The following is an 18,723-nucleotide window of genomic DNA, read 5'->3' on the forward strand; positions in this document are numbered from 1 at the left end:
ATCCATGGCCTCTGTGGTGTCCATGAGACGTGCATCACGGCTCCTGCTCTCTGGGCTGTCCAGCGATGCACAGTCTTCCATGCAGGATCTCCCGTTTGACGGGAAAGCTCTGTTTGCGGCGGAAACAGATACAAGGCTGCATGGTATGTAAGACTTCCACACGACCCTCCAGACTCTGGGCTTCTATGTCCCGGCTCCGGCAAAACCTAAGTTCAAGCCGTAGCAGACTCCCGCCCAGGCCGCCCTCCCAAAGTATGAGGCCGCCCATAAAAAGCAGCGGGACTATAAGAGATGCCCTAAGAGGCAGTCTCGGCCTGCCCCCCAGCCTGGGTCCTCGAAGGGCAAGAAGGCGGGGAAAAGACGCTTTTGACATGGTGCCATGGGGCACCCCGCCAATCCTCATCAGGGATCCACCCCCAGTAAAGCTACCCTTCTCCAACTGGTTGTGTGCTTTCCTCCCAGAATGGTCACGGCTAACCTTGGACCGATGGGTCCTCAACACCATCTCCCAGGGTTACACCCTCCAGTTCACTTCCCCCCTTTCCAACCCCCATCCGCCCCCATCCCTCTTGGGAGACCCTTCGCAAGAAGCTCTGCTCAAGCAGGAGGTGGGGCGGCTCCTAGGACTAGGAGCGATACAAGCAGTGCCCGAGGAGTTCATGGGCAAGAGGTATTACTCCCGTTATTTTCTTATCCCAAAGGCCAAAGGGTGGCTCAGGCCCATCTTGGACCTGCAAGGTCTGAACCAGTACATGGTGAAACTTAAGTTCCGCATGTTTCCCTGGCCTCCATCATCTCCTCCCTTCGTGGTGAGACAGAATCAGTACCAATTCATGGTCCTCCCGTTTGGTCTGTCCACTGCCTGCAGGGTGTTGACAAAATGCATGTTGGTGGTAGTGGCCTACCTTAGACTGTGGGGAGTCCAGATATTTCCCTATCTGGACGATTGGCTTGTCAAGGGCACCTCCCGGTCTCAGGTGAGGGATCACGTAGCGCTCCTCCTGTCCACGTACACCACCTTGGGCCTGTTGGTAAACAACACCAAGTCCACGTTAGTCCCAGTCCAACGCATAGAGTTTATCAGAGCGCTCAGGGACGCAGCGTTGGCCAGGGCCTCTCTCCAGCCAGCCAGATTCGAGACCCTGAAAGGTCTCATTGACTCGGTCACAAAGTTCCCGGTGACAACAGCTGCAGGTTTGCCTGCAGCTCTTGGGTCACATGTCAGCGTGCACATATGTGGTCCATCATGCCAGACTCAGGATGAGGCCCCTCCCGCTCTGGTTGGCCTTGAAGTTCTCCCAGGCCACGGACAGGATGGACAAAGTCCTCACCGTGCCAGACTCTGTGATCACGTCCCTACAGCGGTGGTCCGCCCCAAACAACATGCTCCAAGGGGTCCTGTTCGGGGACAGGGCCCCATGATCGGAGCTAGTGTCCGATGCATCGGACCTGGGTTGGGGGGCCCATGTGGGGAAATTTCAGACCCAAGGCCTGTGGTCGGCTCAAGACCTGACCCCATATATAAATGTCAAGGAGCTCAGGGCGGTGCGGCTGGCATGTATGGCCTTCCAGTCGCACCTGGAGGGCAAGGTAGTCAGTGTCCTCACGGACAACACTGCCTCGATGGTCTATATCAACAGGCCATGTGGGGCCCTATCCTCTGCCACGAAGCCCTCAGGCTGTGGGATAGCCCAGAACGAGAGGGCGGATTCCTTGAGCAGAGACTTTTTTCCTCACAACATGGGTGGTCCACCTAGAAGTGGCCCACCGGCTCTTCCGAAGGTGGGGAACTCCCCAGGTGGACCTATTTGCGACTCAGCAGAACCGGTGATGCCCCCGGTTCTGCTCCAGGGAGGGCTTGGGGAGGGGCGCTATCTCCAATGCCTTTATCCTGTCCTGGTCAGGCCGGCTTCTCTACGCCTTTCCCCCATTCCCTCTAATTAGCAGGGTCCTGGAGAAGATAAAGACGGACAAGGCCCGGGTCCTCCTGATTGCCCTGGCGTTGCCCAGGCAGCATTGGTACGGGACCCTCACGGGCCTGGGGGTAGCTCCACTGTGGCAGTTGCCGCTCCGCCCAAACCTGCTCTCTCAGGACCAGGGCCGCCTCCTCCATCCCAACCTAACGGCTCTTCACCTTACGGCGTGGCTGCTCAGTGATTAGGTGGAGAGGAAAGGACGTGCTCAGAACAGGTTCAGCATGTCCTCCTCGAAAGTAGACGGCCCTCCACTCGCCATGCTTATTTGGAGAAGTGGTCCCGGTTTTCTAGGTGGGCGGAAGACCAGGGTGTCTCCCCTGTGGCCGCCCCGATCCAGCTTATTCTTGATTACCTCCTCCACCTGAGGGCCCAGGGCCTGGCGCCCTCATCAGTCAAGGTACACCTGGCAGCCATATTGGCCTTCCATCCACTGGTGCAAGGGCACACGGTATTTTCCCATGCTATGCCTGGCCTGTTCCTGAAGGGTTTGGACAGTCTTTTTCCATATTCTAGATCCCCAGTCCCGCAGTGGGACCTAAACCTGGTGTTGGCTCGTCTCATGGAGTCCCCGTTTGAACCACTGGCCACGTGCTTCTGCTCTCACCTTTCATGGAAGGTGGCCTTCCTGGTTGCAATCATGTCGGCCAGGCAAGTCTCGGAGCTCAGGGCCCTGACCTCTGAGCCACCGCACACAGTATTCTATAAGGACAAGTCCAGCTCCACCCACACCCTGCATTCCTCCCAAGGGTGGTCTCCGCCTACCACATGGGTCAGGACATTTTTCTACCAGTCCTCTGCCCCAAGCCTCACGTGTCCAGTGAGGAGCGCCGTCTCCACAAGCTTGATGTGCGGTGGGCTCTGGCTTTCTACTTCGAGTGGACCAAGCCGTTCAGAAAGTTCTTGCACCTGTTCGTTGCCTCGGCAGAGCGCACAAGGGGCCAGCCGATTTCCACTCAGCAGTTTTCCAATCCTTTCGTACATCCGTTCCTGTTATGAGCTGGCTGGTGTCCCCCCGCCACCCATTGTGGGGGCACACTCGACTTTGGCGCAGGCCTCGTTGGCTGCCTTCGTGCCCCCTCTTTCCATCCAGGACATTTGTAGGGCCGCCACATGGTCTTCGGTTCATACATTCACCTTGCACTATGCAATCATCCCCCAAACCAGGGATGATGCCGGGTTCGGCAGGGCTGTCCTCCGTCCTGGGAACTTGTGAAGTCCTACCCACCTCCAACAGATATAGCTTAGAATCACCTATTGTGGAATACACATGAGCAATCACTCAAAGAAGAAAAGACAGTTACCTTTTCTGTAACTGGTGTTCTTTGAGATGTGTTGCTCACATCTATTCCACATCCTGCCCTCCTTCCCCTCTGTCGGAGTTCTCTGGCAAGAAGGAACTGAGGGTGGGGGGAGCGCGTAGCTCCCCTTATACCGCACCAGGCAGGTGCTGCTCCAGGGGTCACTCCCCCACATGGGTACTGCAAGGGAAAAAACTTCCGGCACCAGTGCACGTGGTGAGCACGCACACTTATTGTGGAATAAACATGAGCAACACATCTTGAACAACACCAGTTACAGAAAAGGTAACTGTCTTTTTCACAGGCTTAAAGTGGGTGTCAATGTTTCCAATAAAAACTGAGGCACTGGAGGAGGGTGCACATTGTTTGTGACATGGCACCTTTCATTGTTGACACTTTCTCTTTTTGCTCATCTAGTTTATAGTTTATTCTGAATCCTAACTATGCTTGTGGAAATGGGGATGAATTATTCAGCATAGCAGTTGGTTGGTTTACAATGGAATAACAATCCCACTGCAGCAATTGACCAAGTCTTCGGATGTTTGGGCCTCAGAGAGAGAATTACAAGCTCTTTTTCTGGAGCAGCTAGTACTATGCCCAATGTACTTTCCTTTGGACTCTCTTAGCTATAGGAGATAATGTAATGGAAACGCTGTATTGATTCATGATATGTAACTTTTATAGCATGATATGCCTATTTTGACGGTTTGCTTTTTGGCTCACCCTTCAGTGTGGCAAAGCTGCTCCATAATACTATCCAGTTGATTTCTCCTTTGTTTATCTTTCAAACCTCTTTCCTGATTCACTCCTATACAGTGTCCTCTCCTTCAGTGCTCTCTTCTTCTTTATATGCACTGTGACAGGGTCAGGCCAGATGGCTATAGGAGAGTAATAGAAGGCAGATATAATAGCCCCAGGCTAAGTAGGTCCCTTTTCCCTGGGTAAGGTTCCAGAACAATCAGGAACCTTCTGGAGACAATTAAGACAGGCTGATTAGAACACCTGCAGCCAATCAAGAAGCTGCTAGAATCAATTAAGGCAGGCTAATCAAGGCACCTGGGTTTTAAAAAGGAGCTCACTTCAGTTTGTGGTGTGCATGTGAGGAGCTGGGAGCAAGAGGCACTAGGAGCTGAGAGTGAGAATGCGGACTGTTGGAGGACTGAGGTGTACAAGCATTATCAGACACCAGGAGGAAGGTCCTATGGTGAGGATAAAGAAGGTGTTGGGAGGAGACCATTGGGAAGTAGCCCAGAGAGTTGTAGCTGTCGCATAGCTGTTCCAGGAGGCACTCTAGACAGCTGCATTCCACAGGGTCCTGGGCTGGAACCCGGAGTAGAGGGCGGGCCCGGGTTCTCCCCAAATCCTCCCAACTCCTGGTCAGACACAGGAGGAGTTGACCTGGACTGTGGGTTCAGAAAAACAGCCAAGCTGAGGGCTGCCGTGAAGCTCCAAGGCGAGCAAATCCGCCAATAAGCGCAAGACCCACCAAGGTAGAGCAGGAACTTTGTCACAGCATGTATCCTTACTGTGACCCTGGACATCCCTGTATTCATACCCTATACACTACTGCAATAATATATGGACAAAATATGCCTTGGCAGGTGTCATGTGAAAGTTAATAACACGCTGGCTATTAATATCACTGTAAAATGCATGGTTTAATGCTATATATGAAGTTATGAATTCCCTTTCTATGATGTTACTAAGACCGCACAGCCTAGCCTAGGTAAAGGTGATAAACAAGTGTGTCCTAGACAAAGGAATGTGGGTTTATCTCAATTTATAAATTAGCCATAAACAAAGCTGTCAAGCTAAACTGGTGGGGGTTATCATGATCCTAAATTCAAGAGACAGAGAATTAGCATGGGTCCTGTACCCCAGAGAGAGACAGGAGACTGAATCTCCAGGAGGCCTTCCTGACTTTTTAGACAAAGACAATCCTTTTGGGGATATAAGGGAGAGACTCTATCTTTATCCTTCACCTTAGGAGACACAGGAACCAAGTGATTTGAACTCTGTGGTAGGTCCTGGCCAGTAAAAATTGGAAAAGAGACTGAGTTAGAGAAACCATCTTGAAAAAAGACTGTATCATTCTAGATTCAGTTTTAGTCTTTTAGATGCATGTTTTCACTATTTGCTTGTAACCATCTTTACCTTTATCCTTTTTACTTGGTATCACTTAATCAATGCTCTTGCTTTCATTATGAATCATCAGTGGTGTGTAAGATCTGTACAGTGTGTGCTTCTAGAAAGCTAACAGGTTGGAATGTTTTACTGTGTCTGTAAAGGCAGCAAACCTAACACTTTTTTGGTGAGGGTCCAGTGAGAGGGGATGGTCCCTGCAGTAGGGTGATTTGGGGCTAGAAGGGTACTAAGGTCTGTCTGCCAGGAGTAGTAACCAGGCTGGGCAAAGCCAGCGTGAGGCTCGTGTCCTGCTGGAAGGCTCTTGGGGTCAGAGCTCTGGACCAAAGCTGCACAGCCACAAGACACCCCGGGCTACAAGGCGGTTGGTGACTGCAGGACTGGCCTTAGGGAAAATGGTGTCCTGGGTGAACTTTATTTTGCCATCCCTGGTGCCCACAGGCACACCTCCCCCATAGATCCTGGGCTTCCCCCCACCATCGCCTGCAGGAAGGGCTGCAGAAGGAGGCATTTATGAGCCCAGCCATACGCCCCCTGACAACTGTGCCCATGGGAAGGGGGGACCCAGAAGTTGGACCTCTGGCTCTGGAGGGGGGAGCCCTGCTGCCTGCTGGCTCCGCGGGGCAAACCCTGGTGCCTGCACCTCCCTGCCAGGCTGGCAGCCCCGGCCGGCATCGTCCACTCCCTGCATGGCTGGCCAGGGCTCCAGCCTTGGGCTCTGCTGCACACACCCCTGCTCCGGCAGCCCAGGCCTGCCAATTTGCAGCACTTGGATGGTGTGTTCTCCCCCCCCCCCCGACCATGGTGCCCTGGGCGTTCGCCCACCTTGCCCATCCCTAAGGCTGGCCTTGGCTGACCGAATCCCTTAGTGACCTGGGTGAACCCCAAAACATCACACTTGCAACTTTCTTAATGGTCTCCCCAGTGTTCCCCATAAGTTACAGTGTGAAAAGTTGCTGCCTTCATCTACTACCTTTCTGTTCCCAGTCAGGGGGCAGGCCTGACTCCTACAACAGTCTGTTGTGCCAGCCCGTGGAGATGCTTAAAGCATACACAGTATCAGTTTAAGGATTTTTTTTAATGTAATTTTAGTTTTTTAGGATTGAAAAGCAATTTTGTAAACATTTTCTTGTTGCAAACAAAAACAAATTTGTAATATTACCTTGTCCTCTTCCATATACATATTAATAAGACTCCCCCTCTGTGCATCAGCTAGGAAAGAGTAATGCTGGTCTCACATATGAATTTTCTGCTGAGACTGCACCCGTTAAAAGGTCAGGTTTGTGAAGCTAGAGTGCTGGAAAGAAAATAAATGATTTATTGTGCTAGGAGGCCTGCCTGAAGAGATTGGAAATATTTCTTCATTCTCCTGGTCTCAGATTGTAGTTACAGCTCTGCATGAGGCTTATTGTGTGAAACTGAAATGCCTTGCAGTGGGTACTTCATAAATGGATTAAATAATTCAATAATCATAGCTCTATGTAAACACAGTGGTGTGGGAGGGTGTATTATGTGATATAGCCAAGATATCCCAGCTTGTTAGATAAAATAATAGGAATACTGTTATTCGGCAACCTGGACATACAATTAGCTGTTCAACTGATTTGGGTGCAGAGTTGTAAATTACTGTACAACCAAAATTATTAAGAGACCAAACATGAAGTAAACAACTTCCTAACCTCTCAACGCTATAAGCTGTTAAATGAGAGACCCAGCTCCAAGCTCAGGTGGAACCTTGGGATAGTCACACTGCTGCCTGGGGACTGAAGACAGTTCCAGGGTGATGCTCCCAAGACTCCAGCAGACAATGTTACAGCATGCACAGTCTGTTTGAATACCCTAGCCATTGGTGATAGAGCAGTGTTGCTTTTTCTGTGCAATATGCTTTCTCCTGCAACCCAATTATGAGAGCAACATACAGATTCTTGCTGTGGGCAGAGCAGAAGGAAGAAGAGAGGTGAATTAAATGAGGGTCAGAAAAAGCAGTTCAAAGCAAAGAGAGGTGAAAACCCTACTGCTCCCACTTTGACGCTGCTTTAGGTGGGAGCCTGTCTGGGTATAAGGAAATGGCAAAGAACTCAGATTCTTATATAAGACCCACTGTTGCACAGAAAAAAGAAACTTAATTCAAAATCAGCCCCTGGAAGTACGGTGTCATTGAAGTGCAGTGTAATTCTGTTAATACAAGTATAATCTAAATCCAGTTCTATTAGAGTAAAACTTTGGTAATATAAGGGTTTAATTCCTTCATCACACATTGTTGGCATCAGACCATATTTAGAAATATGGAATTAACACAAAAATAGATTAATAAAAAGCTAGCTGGGATTGCAGTTGTCCTGAAAACCTGCCTTTGACTCTCAGTCTCTGGGTAGCCTTTGCATCCAGTGTGCTTGATACTTACTCATGGGAGAGGGAGCCTGCTGTGTTGTTCACCAGTGACCCTGGCAGATGAGAGAAAGATGGTGTTACCCAATTCTAAGCAAGCACAATCCATGGCTTTTGCCAGAAAGAGGTTTTCTGTTATGTGCCTATACTGGTGTGAAGATGGGGGTAAATACGAGCTCTGGAAAAAATGCAGATCTTCCCGGAGCTGAAGCTATAGAAGGATATTTGAATGTCATCTATTGTAGTTTAGTGTGACTGACTCACTGCGTTTAAGGCAAATTGGCAATATGATTGTAATTTCACATTTCCTAGTTAGTATGTTGAAGTTTTATGGGTTCTGAGTACAATGGAACCTTGGGAGAGCTGAGCTATCATGTCTGAATCAATTTTCTTGATTGAGAAGGCAAAATGATCAAAGTCCATCTCACTTTGGAGCTTCAAAATGCATTCCTTAGCTTGCTTTCGTGTTAGTGACATCATCCACGGTGGCAGCAGAATCACAGAAATCTGACGGTTTAACTTCAGGCCAGAAGTCTTTCTGTTCACCTTTGAAATGAATATATTTCTAATTTTTAAATCTACTTAATTCTGTTAAGGACTAGGATCTCAATCAATTTTCTATGACAGTTTTTTAAAGAGCATTTCTGTTGACCCTAGACTTCTGCATTCTTCTATATGGATCAGCAGACTACTCCATATCAGTAGTGCTATTTTAGGAGGCTGTGTCGATCCCAAAAGGTGCTATAGATGTTGTGATAACTTGAAAAATCCCTTACAAGTTCTAGAAGATTGATAACCGTTATAAAGAAGCTTATTGATTGTCTAGAGGTGGCTCAGTTTCTGTTTGTTATTAATGAGTTGAACAAGATTGCCCAGTAGAGACTTACAGCCTGTCTGTTGTTTTAATTTAAAAAACTCCTATATCATTGTGGGGAGGAGGGGAAGGTGTAGGAATCTCACTCTTCACTTACAACAGTAAGCAGAGATTTCTGAGAGCAGTCAGAGAAGAATACTAGCATAAAAGTTTGCTAAATTGTCCCAGGTCATTAAAGGACAAATCCAGTTCCTATTCAAGTAAATGATAAAAGTCCCGTTGACTTCACTGGGAGCATGATTTTGTCTTAAGAGGTCTGGAAAAACCACCTCAGTGCTCCTAAAAGGATGTTGCCTTGAAAAATTGCTGTGGATGGTCTTGTTAGTTGCATAATATTGTGATAGTCCCTGTAGATATCACCCTTATTGTTGAGGGTAAATTGATGAAATAAAGCTTGTAGTGATGCTCTGCAATGTAAAGTTTTACAAGTTACTGAACAAAAAATAACTGAAACAAAAGAACAAGAACAACAAAAAAACAAAACAAAACCTTGTATTTTGAAATATCCCAAATATGAAGCTTGAAAAATCCACTCACCTGGGATGAGTATGAAACTTTCCTGGGCAAATGCTATTAATTTCTCCAGAATCAAATATTTCATTTAAAAAAAAATCTCTAGCCCTCATGATTGTGTCTTTGGGACCTGGCAGCACAAGTCTCTTTTACCCTGGCTTAATGCTCAAATTAGCAGCTGCTAGGAAAATTACCCAAATCCTGCCTAAATATGACTGCTTGTCATTTCTTTAATTGATCATTAGCCACTACCAAAGTTTTTAATCTTTTCCGTACTATTTACACTTGTCATGAACTTGTGGTTTTGATACCTTGTGTCAGTGAGTTCCAAGAGTGTATCAAGAATTTAAAAGGGGTTAGAGATTTATGTGAACAATAAGAACATAGTTACATAAGAAAAGATATTTTAAAAATGATAAGGGATGTATATCCTTATGCTTCAGAGTATAAGCCAATCTCTAACTTCCTGAAGTTAGGCAGAAACTCCCGCGATGGGCATGTTACTCCATAATTATCTATTTTGTGGTTTTTTTGCACCTTCCTCTGAAGCATCTGGTAGGATACTGAAATAGAGGACGCATTAGTCTGATCTGTTATCACAGTTTTATGTTTCTATCTACAAGTTCTGTACTATGAAATGAAAATCTGATGATGAAAATGGAACATTTACCTCACGAATACTTCCTGTTTTATGTACCAGGATATGCTAACAATAGTTAATTGACGTAGAACATACCTGTTTTAAAATCTCTTTGAACTAGTTAGCTGTTGCTATTTTTAAGCCAATTAACTATTATGTAATTATTGCTGACCACAGATAGAACCCTGTGTAATGTCTATCCCTTGTTATTAGTTTTGTGTTACTGTTTAGATAATTTTTAAAAATAACAATATTTTTTCTTCAACGTGTGAAAAAATAGTGAATGTTATTATAATGCTGAAAATAAATGACTGACACTTTCTTTGGGTATTTGCTACTGAATGGCACTGCTCTTTAAAAGGCAGATATGGAACAACTTTCGGAAGTACTAAATAAATAAGGCATTAAGTACCCACAAACTGGTAGACATGTGGGAATTCAGATGAAAAAAATATATTCCCTTATTGCTTTTTCTTAATTAACACTCTATTTTTTAAACGAATCCTGGCACTGGTTAGGACATGTGCAGAATCCATTCCATTTTAACTCTTATTAAAAAAACATTTTATATTGATCCAGTGCTTGGGGTTAGTAGACCAGGAGACCAATTTTTATTAAACACTTACCCAAATTAGCATCCATTTACAAGAATGACAGCTCCTGACAGTTATTAAACATTATGGAGTTCTCCTACCTTGTAACCTCAGCAGCTAAATTTGTCAAAATTAGTAATCAGGTTTCAGTTTTAGAATTATGTTGTTTAAGTGAATCTGTTTCCTTATCTAACTGAGGATGTTAATCTCTTTGCATTTGAGCAGATGATAAAAAGAATGGATCTAGGCTGTTGTGGTCTCCATTCTGGTTACTCCATGTTTAACACAAGCAAAAGATTAGTAAGCCATATAGATAAAAAGATATTATCTGTGGGCCACAGCTAGTTTCCAGCAAGGGTAGTTATAGATGCAGTAGGAAATATGAGTGCATGAGACTCCCTAACCCATCCACTGAGATATTGTGTGATAGACCCAGATGGTTTTGATTTCATATGCCCCAATGTATAAATGAGACTGGAAACCCCTGATTTGGAAGATTTAATCATGATATTTAAATTATTTCCTTTCTTTGTAGCTGGTTGCTTCAGATGAGTAAGAGCAAGCATGGTTGTTTTTCAGACCACATTGATATGTTAAGAACCTAAGAGCCTGGAGCTACAACAGTGAGAAACATGCTAGTGAGCGTGACACATGACACTGTGGGCAATAGTGATGACATGAAGAATACTATATTAGCTGCCCCTTTGTTACCAACACAGCCCCTTTGTTTGCTGCTGTGTACGTCGTTAACACCCAGAGTCCGCCTCAGATTGTGCTACAGTTGTTGCCAGCCTCAGTGCCAAAATGGAAGCAGTTAATTCAACAAATATTTTGCAGGACAAATGCTTTGTTAGAACTCATGACAAATCTGTTACTCTAACTGAAGATGGTCAATGTCAAATTTATTTAATTTTCAACAGTAGCAAAAAACAGTTTCTGTATATTTTCTTTGAGATGAAAGTTCGCTTTTGTTGAAATTCCCAAAATATTTCAGGAATATTGCTTGCTTTTATTGGGCAAGCACTAGGAGCTGTCAGAGAGCCATGAATTTCACAATTGAAATATGGACCAGTAGTAAAAGAATCTGATATGTATTTAATGCTCTTTAGCTCCTCCCCATCATCCACTGTAAGAACTGCAACAAGACCCCAATGAAGATGCACTATATGAAAGTTTTATATGGGGAGGGGGGTTTGCAATAAAAATCTGCCAAAAGAGCTTGAAACAAAACTGGACATGGCTTTCCTCCCCGGGACTGAGAAAAGGGTTCATTGACACTGACTGCACTTGTTGATGGCAGCTTCACACACAGCATCTTTTGCATTTTTTACCTTAGAGGGTCTCCAGAGGAACAGAAAATACAGAATTTGGTTTCTGTGAAAACATTGTGGGTTATATTGGTAATTCTCCCAACTCTGTGAATATCCTTTTTGATACGAATGCAAGGGAAAGGTTATCCAGAAAAATCTGATCCAAGATGTGATTACAATGTATAATTCTACCTTTCATGTGTTACCATGCCTTTCAAAAAGCTGCGCATGAATTTGCCTACACTATCCTATTCCCACACTATCCATTCTATCCCCAGCTAAGTAGAATTTGCAACTTTGTCTCATCTGAGACTTAGAAACAAAACACTTATGTATTATCTTACAGGATCAAATGTTCGGGAGGGTGTGGAGACTGTTTTGTGATTCGCACTGATGGCAGTGGAGACATGCCCTATGGCTCTTGCTATTTGTGTCATATTAAAATTAAATTTATTATTTGGGGTAGGACTATGTCTGTTTTATTTTGTGAGGTACTATCATGTTTCTGGGTGTTCAAAATGTAATATCTCCCAAAGAAGAAAAAACTTCCTAAAAATCCACTTTCAGCTGAAGCAAAGCGCAAAATGTTAGCAGAGAATCAGAGACAGATGTTGAAAATTTCTTTTTTATTAGTCTTGTGTTTATCCTGTACTTTATCTCTATAGCAGATCATTTGTGTACAGAAGGCAATGCTTCACTTACATTGATGGTTTAATGAGAATGTTGTGTGGGTGTGGATTTGTTTTAAAATTACAATACATTTTACTTGTTTTGGAGATGCAACAACATAATCAAAACAACATTTGGGACATTAGTCATTTGGATGACCTGGATGAATAGTGCTATAATAAAACTATTGCTGCGTGTCATTAATTGTATCCTTAGGAATACAGGCAACATGAAACTTCCATGTGAATTATATTACTAGGTTATTCATGGTACCCAATTGCTCATAACATATCTGTAGAGTTTATGGCTGAAGAGCTTAATTCTTCACAGGAAGTGTGAGGGCTAGGCAGGGAGCTGTTTGCAACTCTCTGATTCAGAAATGCCCAGCTCCAGCACAAGTTAGAGCTACACAGGTGCAATGCTAACCTCATGATTGGCATACGATCTCTCAGGAACCATACACCAGTGGAGGATAAAGTGAAGCAATTTTTCTCCAGTTTCAGCTTTTTTTCGTAGTCTCTAGCTGTTATGGTTGTGAAGAAACTTTTCAAAATATGAGCTGAAATGCAACTGATGTGATGTCTGTCTGAGCTTTCAGAGAGCTTGAAATGAAAGCTCTGAGATCTGAACAGAACCATTCATTTCAGTGAGTTCCAGTTCAGATGTTGATGGTATTTTCTTTTTGTGTCTACAGTAACTGTTTCACTGCTTTTCAAAGCATGTAGGAAAGGAGAGTAGGTATCATTATTACGATCTACAAAATAAAAATATAAGGACATAGATCAAATTGTATTTTAAAGCCCTTTAATTAAAATTATAAAATATTGGTAGATTTTTAACAATGCCAGGATAGCTTGAAAGGAGGTGCAGTTGGTTTCATTTCCTGAAGGGAAGCTTTCACTTATTTGGAAAACATTGTCTTAAGCCTCATTCCTGTGATGTCACCTGAAATCCTCCGTGGAATTACAACCTTGTTATCTGCAGTTGAGTATTATTATTCCTTTTCAATATGCTAATAAGGCAGGGACAGCTGTCTTGTAGAGAAAATTTCCGTTTCAAATTACCCTTGATGGTTTTCTTCTTAACACCCTCAGGGCCCAGAATTTTATCATGTAACAGTTGGTTTGGCTTTTTTTAAAGGTAACTGTTCTAATTCTCCTCTCATATCAGTTTTACACTGATGTAATCTATTGATTTCAGTGGAATTACTGCTGATTCACACTGGTTTAAGTGGGAGGAGAATAAGGCCCAACATTTTCAGCACCTTTGCAAATATACAGTGTCAGTAAAGGACAAACAGCGATCTATACATGTTTTATTTAATGCACATTAAGCCTACACCAAAGTGGTTACAATTCCATGCACTTCAGTGCCTCTAGCTCCAGAATATCATATGATCTGAATACTGCATTATGTGACAAGAGATACATGGATTTTAAATATTCAATAAAGAAATAAAACTTGCCTTTATTTTTTTCTAGGCATACTCTGTTTATGATGAAGACATTGGCTATTGTCAGGGACAGTCCTTCCTTGCTGCGGTGTTGTTGCTGCATGTGAGTAAATTACAAAGTGAAAGCTCTGACATGATGGAGCTGAAACCGTTTTAAAAATGTTAGTACTGTAACTTGGTGTCAGTCAAATATTCATCAGTGCTAGTTTTTCTGTCCATTTTTTCCTTCCCTGTGGAATCCTTTTAGCCTGATGCCAAGAGAGAGTACATGTAGCTTATACCAGTGGGGTCCCCAGGGATCTGTACTAGGACCAGTGCTGTTCAACATATTCATAAATAGGGCCCTGCCAAATTCACGGTCCATTTTGGTTAATTTCACAGTCATAGGATTTTAAAAATCGTAAATTTCTTGATTTCAGATATTTAAATCTGAAATGTCACGGTGTTGGAACTGTAGGGGTCTTGATTCAAAAAGGAGTTCCAGGAGGGGAGGCAGTCTCAAGATTATTGTAGGGGGGTTTTGCAATACTGCTACCCTTACTTCTGAACTGTTGCTGCTGGCCACCTAGCTTTGAAGGCAGCAGTGCAGAAGTAATGGATGCATGCTATGGTATTGCCACCCTTACTTCTGCGCTGCTGGTGGGGCGCTGCTCTCAGAGCTGGACGCCCAGCCGACAGCCGTCATTCTTTGGTCGCCCAGCTCTGAAGGCAGCGCAGAAGTAAGAGTGGCAATACTGCAACTTCCCTAAAATAACCTTATGATCCCCTGCAACTCCCTTTTGGGTCAGGACCCCCAATTTGAGAAATGCTGGTCTCCCCTGTGAAATCTATGTAGCATGGGTAAAAGCATACAAAAGACCAGATGTCATGGAGGGAGACCAGATTTCACAGTCTGTGATGCTTTTTTCATGGCGGTGAATTTGGTAGGGCCCTATTTGTAAATGATTTGGAAAGAGGGGTGAAAAGTGAGGTGGCAAAGTTTGCAGACAGTACTAAATTACTCAAGATCATTAAGTCCAAAACTGACAGTGAAGAGTTTCAAAGGATACATGGGTACATCACATGATCTCACTAAGCTGAGTGTCTAGGCAACAAAATAGCAGATGAAATTCAATGTTAATAAATCAACAATAATGCTCATTGCCAAACATAATCCCAACTATACATTCAAAATGATGGGGGGGGTCTATATTAGCTGTTACCAGTCAAGAATGATTTTGAGTAGTTCTCTGAAAACATCAGCTCAATATGCAGCAGCAGTCAAAAAGGCTAACAGGATGTAAGGAACTATTAGGAAATGGATAGACAATAAAACAGAAAATATCATAATACACTATATAAATCCATCGTATATCCACACTTGAATACTTTGTGCAGTTCAGGTCATCCCATCTCAAAAAACATATTAGAATTCAAAAAGGTGCAGAGAAGGGCAATAAAAATGATTAGAGGCATGGAACAGCTCCTATATGAGGACAGATTAAAAAGACTGGGACTGTTCAATTTAGGAGAGAGACAATAAAGGGGGGGATATGATAGTGGTCTGTAAAATCATGAATGGTGTAGTGAAAGAGAATAAGGAAATGTTATTTATCCCTTCACATAATACAAAATTGGGGTCATCTAATGAAATTAACAATCAGCAGGTTTAAAACAAACAGAAAGAAGTACTTCTTCACACAACATATAGTCAACCTGTAGAACTTTTTGCCAGGGGATATTGTGAAGGCCAAAAGTATGACCGGGGGTTCAAAAAAGAATTAGATAGGTCCATCAATGGCTATCAGCCAAGATAGTCAGGGATGCAACACTATGCTCCGAATGTCCCTAGCCTCTGAAGCTGGGACTGGATGACAGGGATTGAACACAGGATAATTGCCCTGTTCTGTTCATTCCCTCTGAAGATTCTGGCACCAACCACTGTCAGAAGACAAGGTACTGGGCTAGAGAGGTGGACCGTTGGTCTGACCGATTATAGCCATTCTTATGTTCTTAAGAAACCATTAGGCCAGGAATAATTAGGTTTTGTTATAATAGAAGCTGTATATATTTTGTAGTGGTCAGTTTTTATTTGATGGTTAAGGATACTTTTTTGAATAATTTGTGTGCCAAATTCTGAAGTTTTTAATGGATTTTCATTTCATTTTTAACCTAGTCCTCACCAGGCAAACTCTTATTGAAGTTAGTGGGAGCTTATCTGAGGGTGGGATTCTCACCCAAATGCAGCATAAAAGCCATTGACTTTCAATAGGGCTTGTGCTCCCAAGTCACTTGAGCACTTTTGAAATCTCCTTATGAGCAAAAACTGAATAAAGGATTTGACTCATTCATTGAAAGACATACTTGGCATACTTGATTGTTAATTTGTATTGTCATCTTTCATTTCCAAGATACTAGAACAGTTGAAAAACACGAGATTTTACAACCTGCTAAACAAATGTATTGATACATCTATGGAGTTAAGAAATGGGATATTGTGAAGAGCATTTTAAAAAAAACAGTTATAAAGGCTGTTGCTTGTTTTCAGTGCCAGGCTTTTGTAGGTAACGTCACATTAATCACTATTGGAATTTATTTCCATTTAGAGTACGGTTCTTTACAAGACCCCTAAAGATTTATCCCTAACACAGACAGCCCAAGAGGAAATAAGTTACTAAGTAAGATGTCTAAAAGAAAAATTCAGACTGTTTCAGGCATAAATATTATCTTCTTAAAAGACAACTATGACGTCTTGAAGATCTAAGCAGCTGATAACCCAGTAGGAGCATTGTGGAGAGATGATTGTCTCTTTATAGACACAATTGAAACTAGAACCACATTCCCCCTCCCCCCCCATATATTCCAAAATCAATATTTTACATGGCATTTCTTACCCAACAGTAGACTTTTTTTTTAAGTTTAGTTCAGATAAGATAAGCTATTTGTGGAGACACAAGTGTTCAAAAATGAATAAGCTGCCAAATTCCAAATATGATTAATTTTCATTTGGCTCCCCTTATCTCCAAATGTGTGCTGTTACATTGGCATTACTACGCAGAATTGCCTTTGAGTGTTTTTAGAGTTTGTGATGAAATTTGAAAGATATTTCTAGGAACCGTCAAATGGCAATTACACCCATCTTAATATGCCTTTATAATACATATATTCATAATAAGAAATGAAACTGAAATGATCAGAGAAGGGGAGGAAGCAAATTCTTGCTGATGTAGCTTAGGAGCTCCAGTGGGGGAGAGGTAGAAGATCACATCCTTCAAGCCCCTAGCTCCTCCAGATTGTCCATGCTCAACCAGTTCATTGTCCTGAATGCTTACTGACTCTGTTCTGAACCTCTCTAAGACTTGCTAATCTCTACATGGTCCCATCGTGTTCAGGCCTTATGTATTCCTCTGGGATAGGGGGTGCTTTTTCCTTCCCCTGCAGTTGTCTTCTAGGGGTGGATGGGTAGCCTGAACCTCCATCTTGAGTTTTCATAGTTCTCCTGTGCTGGAGAAATACCCACCAAAATATGAGCTGAGATTTCACAATGACAGGGAACCATTTGTCTCCAGCTGTCACAGGACTCACAATATTTTGTGCGCTTCTTGAAGCCCAGCTCGTGCATTCATGTGAATATGTGGGAATCTTAGCTCTCATTATTAACAAATTGGTAAATTTTTAGCAATCATGTTGGAAAAGGCGCTCAAAAACCAAAGCAAATTAAAAGAAACCAAAATTTATTATTATTTAAAATCTCATTGGTTTAACAATAATCTCATAAATTTTGGGGATTGATTCATGATTTTGGACTCTTGGGATTGGTAATACTGGGGAAATCCCTATCCCCTGAGAGTAAAGTCTCCATGGCCTCTCCCTGTAAAAGACTTGGCCTCACAACAAACTCCCAATCCCTTCCTACTCCTTGTAGGTATGTCTTCATTGTAAAAGAAGATCTATTCTTAACTTGGGTTAAAATACCAGTGAAGACACAGCAATTTGGCATTTAACCTGGGTTAGCAGCTTGAGTTCAACCCCAGGTTCCCTTATATGTTTAAACTTCACCTGCTAAGCCAAAACCTGAATTACTATGTCTTCACTGCTATTTTAACCTGAGTTAAGAACTTTTTTTTTTTTTTTTTGCACTGCAGACACACCATATGTGTTGGATGGGGATGAACGTGTGTGTGCATGCACGTGTCTGGGTGAACATGCACATGTATGTGAACATAATTTCCTTGTTAGTATATGAACAAGTAAAAGAAGTTTACATTTATGTTTTAGAAAGAACAGACCCAGTTCTCAAGCTCTTCTTGCAGGATAAAGCTGTTAATTTCTCTTGTTAACCTGGTCTTCAGCCTTTGTCTGTCCTCCATAGGGGTTCATCTTTTCAGATAAAATTGTGGCAAGAGATCAGAGATCTCATAACATCTTATTATGTCTGATCTTAGTCTGCGCAGATACCTGGCAGCTGGGCTGGCAGTTCTTGAGGTTCAACAGCTACTTTCATGTAAACTGGCTAAAGACAAAGGACTCAGCAGCAGTTTAGGCCTAGAGGCAAAGCATGATCTTAGTCTGGGCACTAAAAAGTGAAAACCTAGAAGTCAATAAAAAGGGACTGAAATTCTCTTTGAAGAAAACTATTCAGCTATTCTATTCAGCTTTCTAGACTTTGTCTTGAGAGAGATTCTGCATGCAAGCAGAAATAGTAAAAGGTCAAGAGTTGTCACTCACATATTCAGAAGTAGTTTCTGCTCATTGGCACATATGTGGTATTTGCAGAAGTAAGACATTCTTGTAATTAAGGTCCTGATTTGTGTCTGTAATAGTTTCTGCTCACACATATCCTGTTACGGTATCCCCTGAAGTCAGGGATTCTGTCAAGGGATGTTAT

The 18,723-nt window shown here is 43.1% G+C and overlaps 1 protein-coding gene across 5 annotated transcripts in view; it reads left to right on the forward strand.

Annotated features, from left to right (window-relative positions):
• RABGAP1L (RAB GTPase activating protein 1 like) overlaps positions 1-18,723 on the forward strand; it is a 531,206-nt gene that overhangs the window by 341,429 nt on the left and 171,054 nt on the right. For all 5 annotated transcript variants that reach the window (XM_038413497.2, XM_038413504.1, XM_043491093.1 and 2 more), the window contains exon 15: positions 13,885-13,959. In XM_038413497.2, the coding sequence (XP_038269425.1) occupies positions 13,885-13,959 (75 nt within the window). The remainder of the gene's footprint in view (positions 1-13,884; positions 13,960-18,723) is intronic.

This window comes from Dermochelys coriacea, chromosome 8, assembly GCF_009764565.3.
Source record: "Dermochelys coriacea isolate rDerCor1 chromosome 8, rDerCor1.pri.v4, whole genome shotgun sequence".
Classification (NCBI taxonomy): Eukaryota; Metazoa; Chordata; order Testudines; family Dermochelyidae; genus Dermochelys; species Dermochelys coriacea.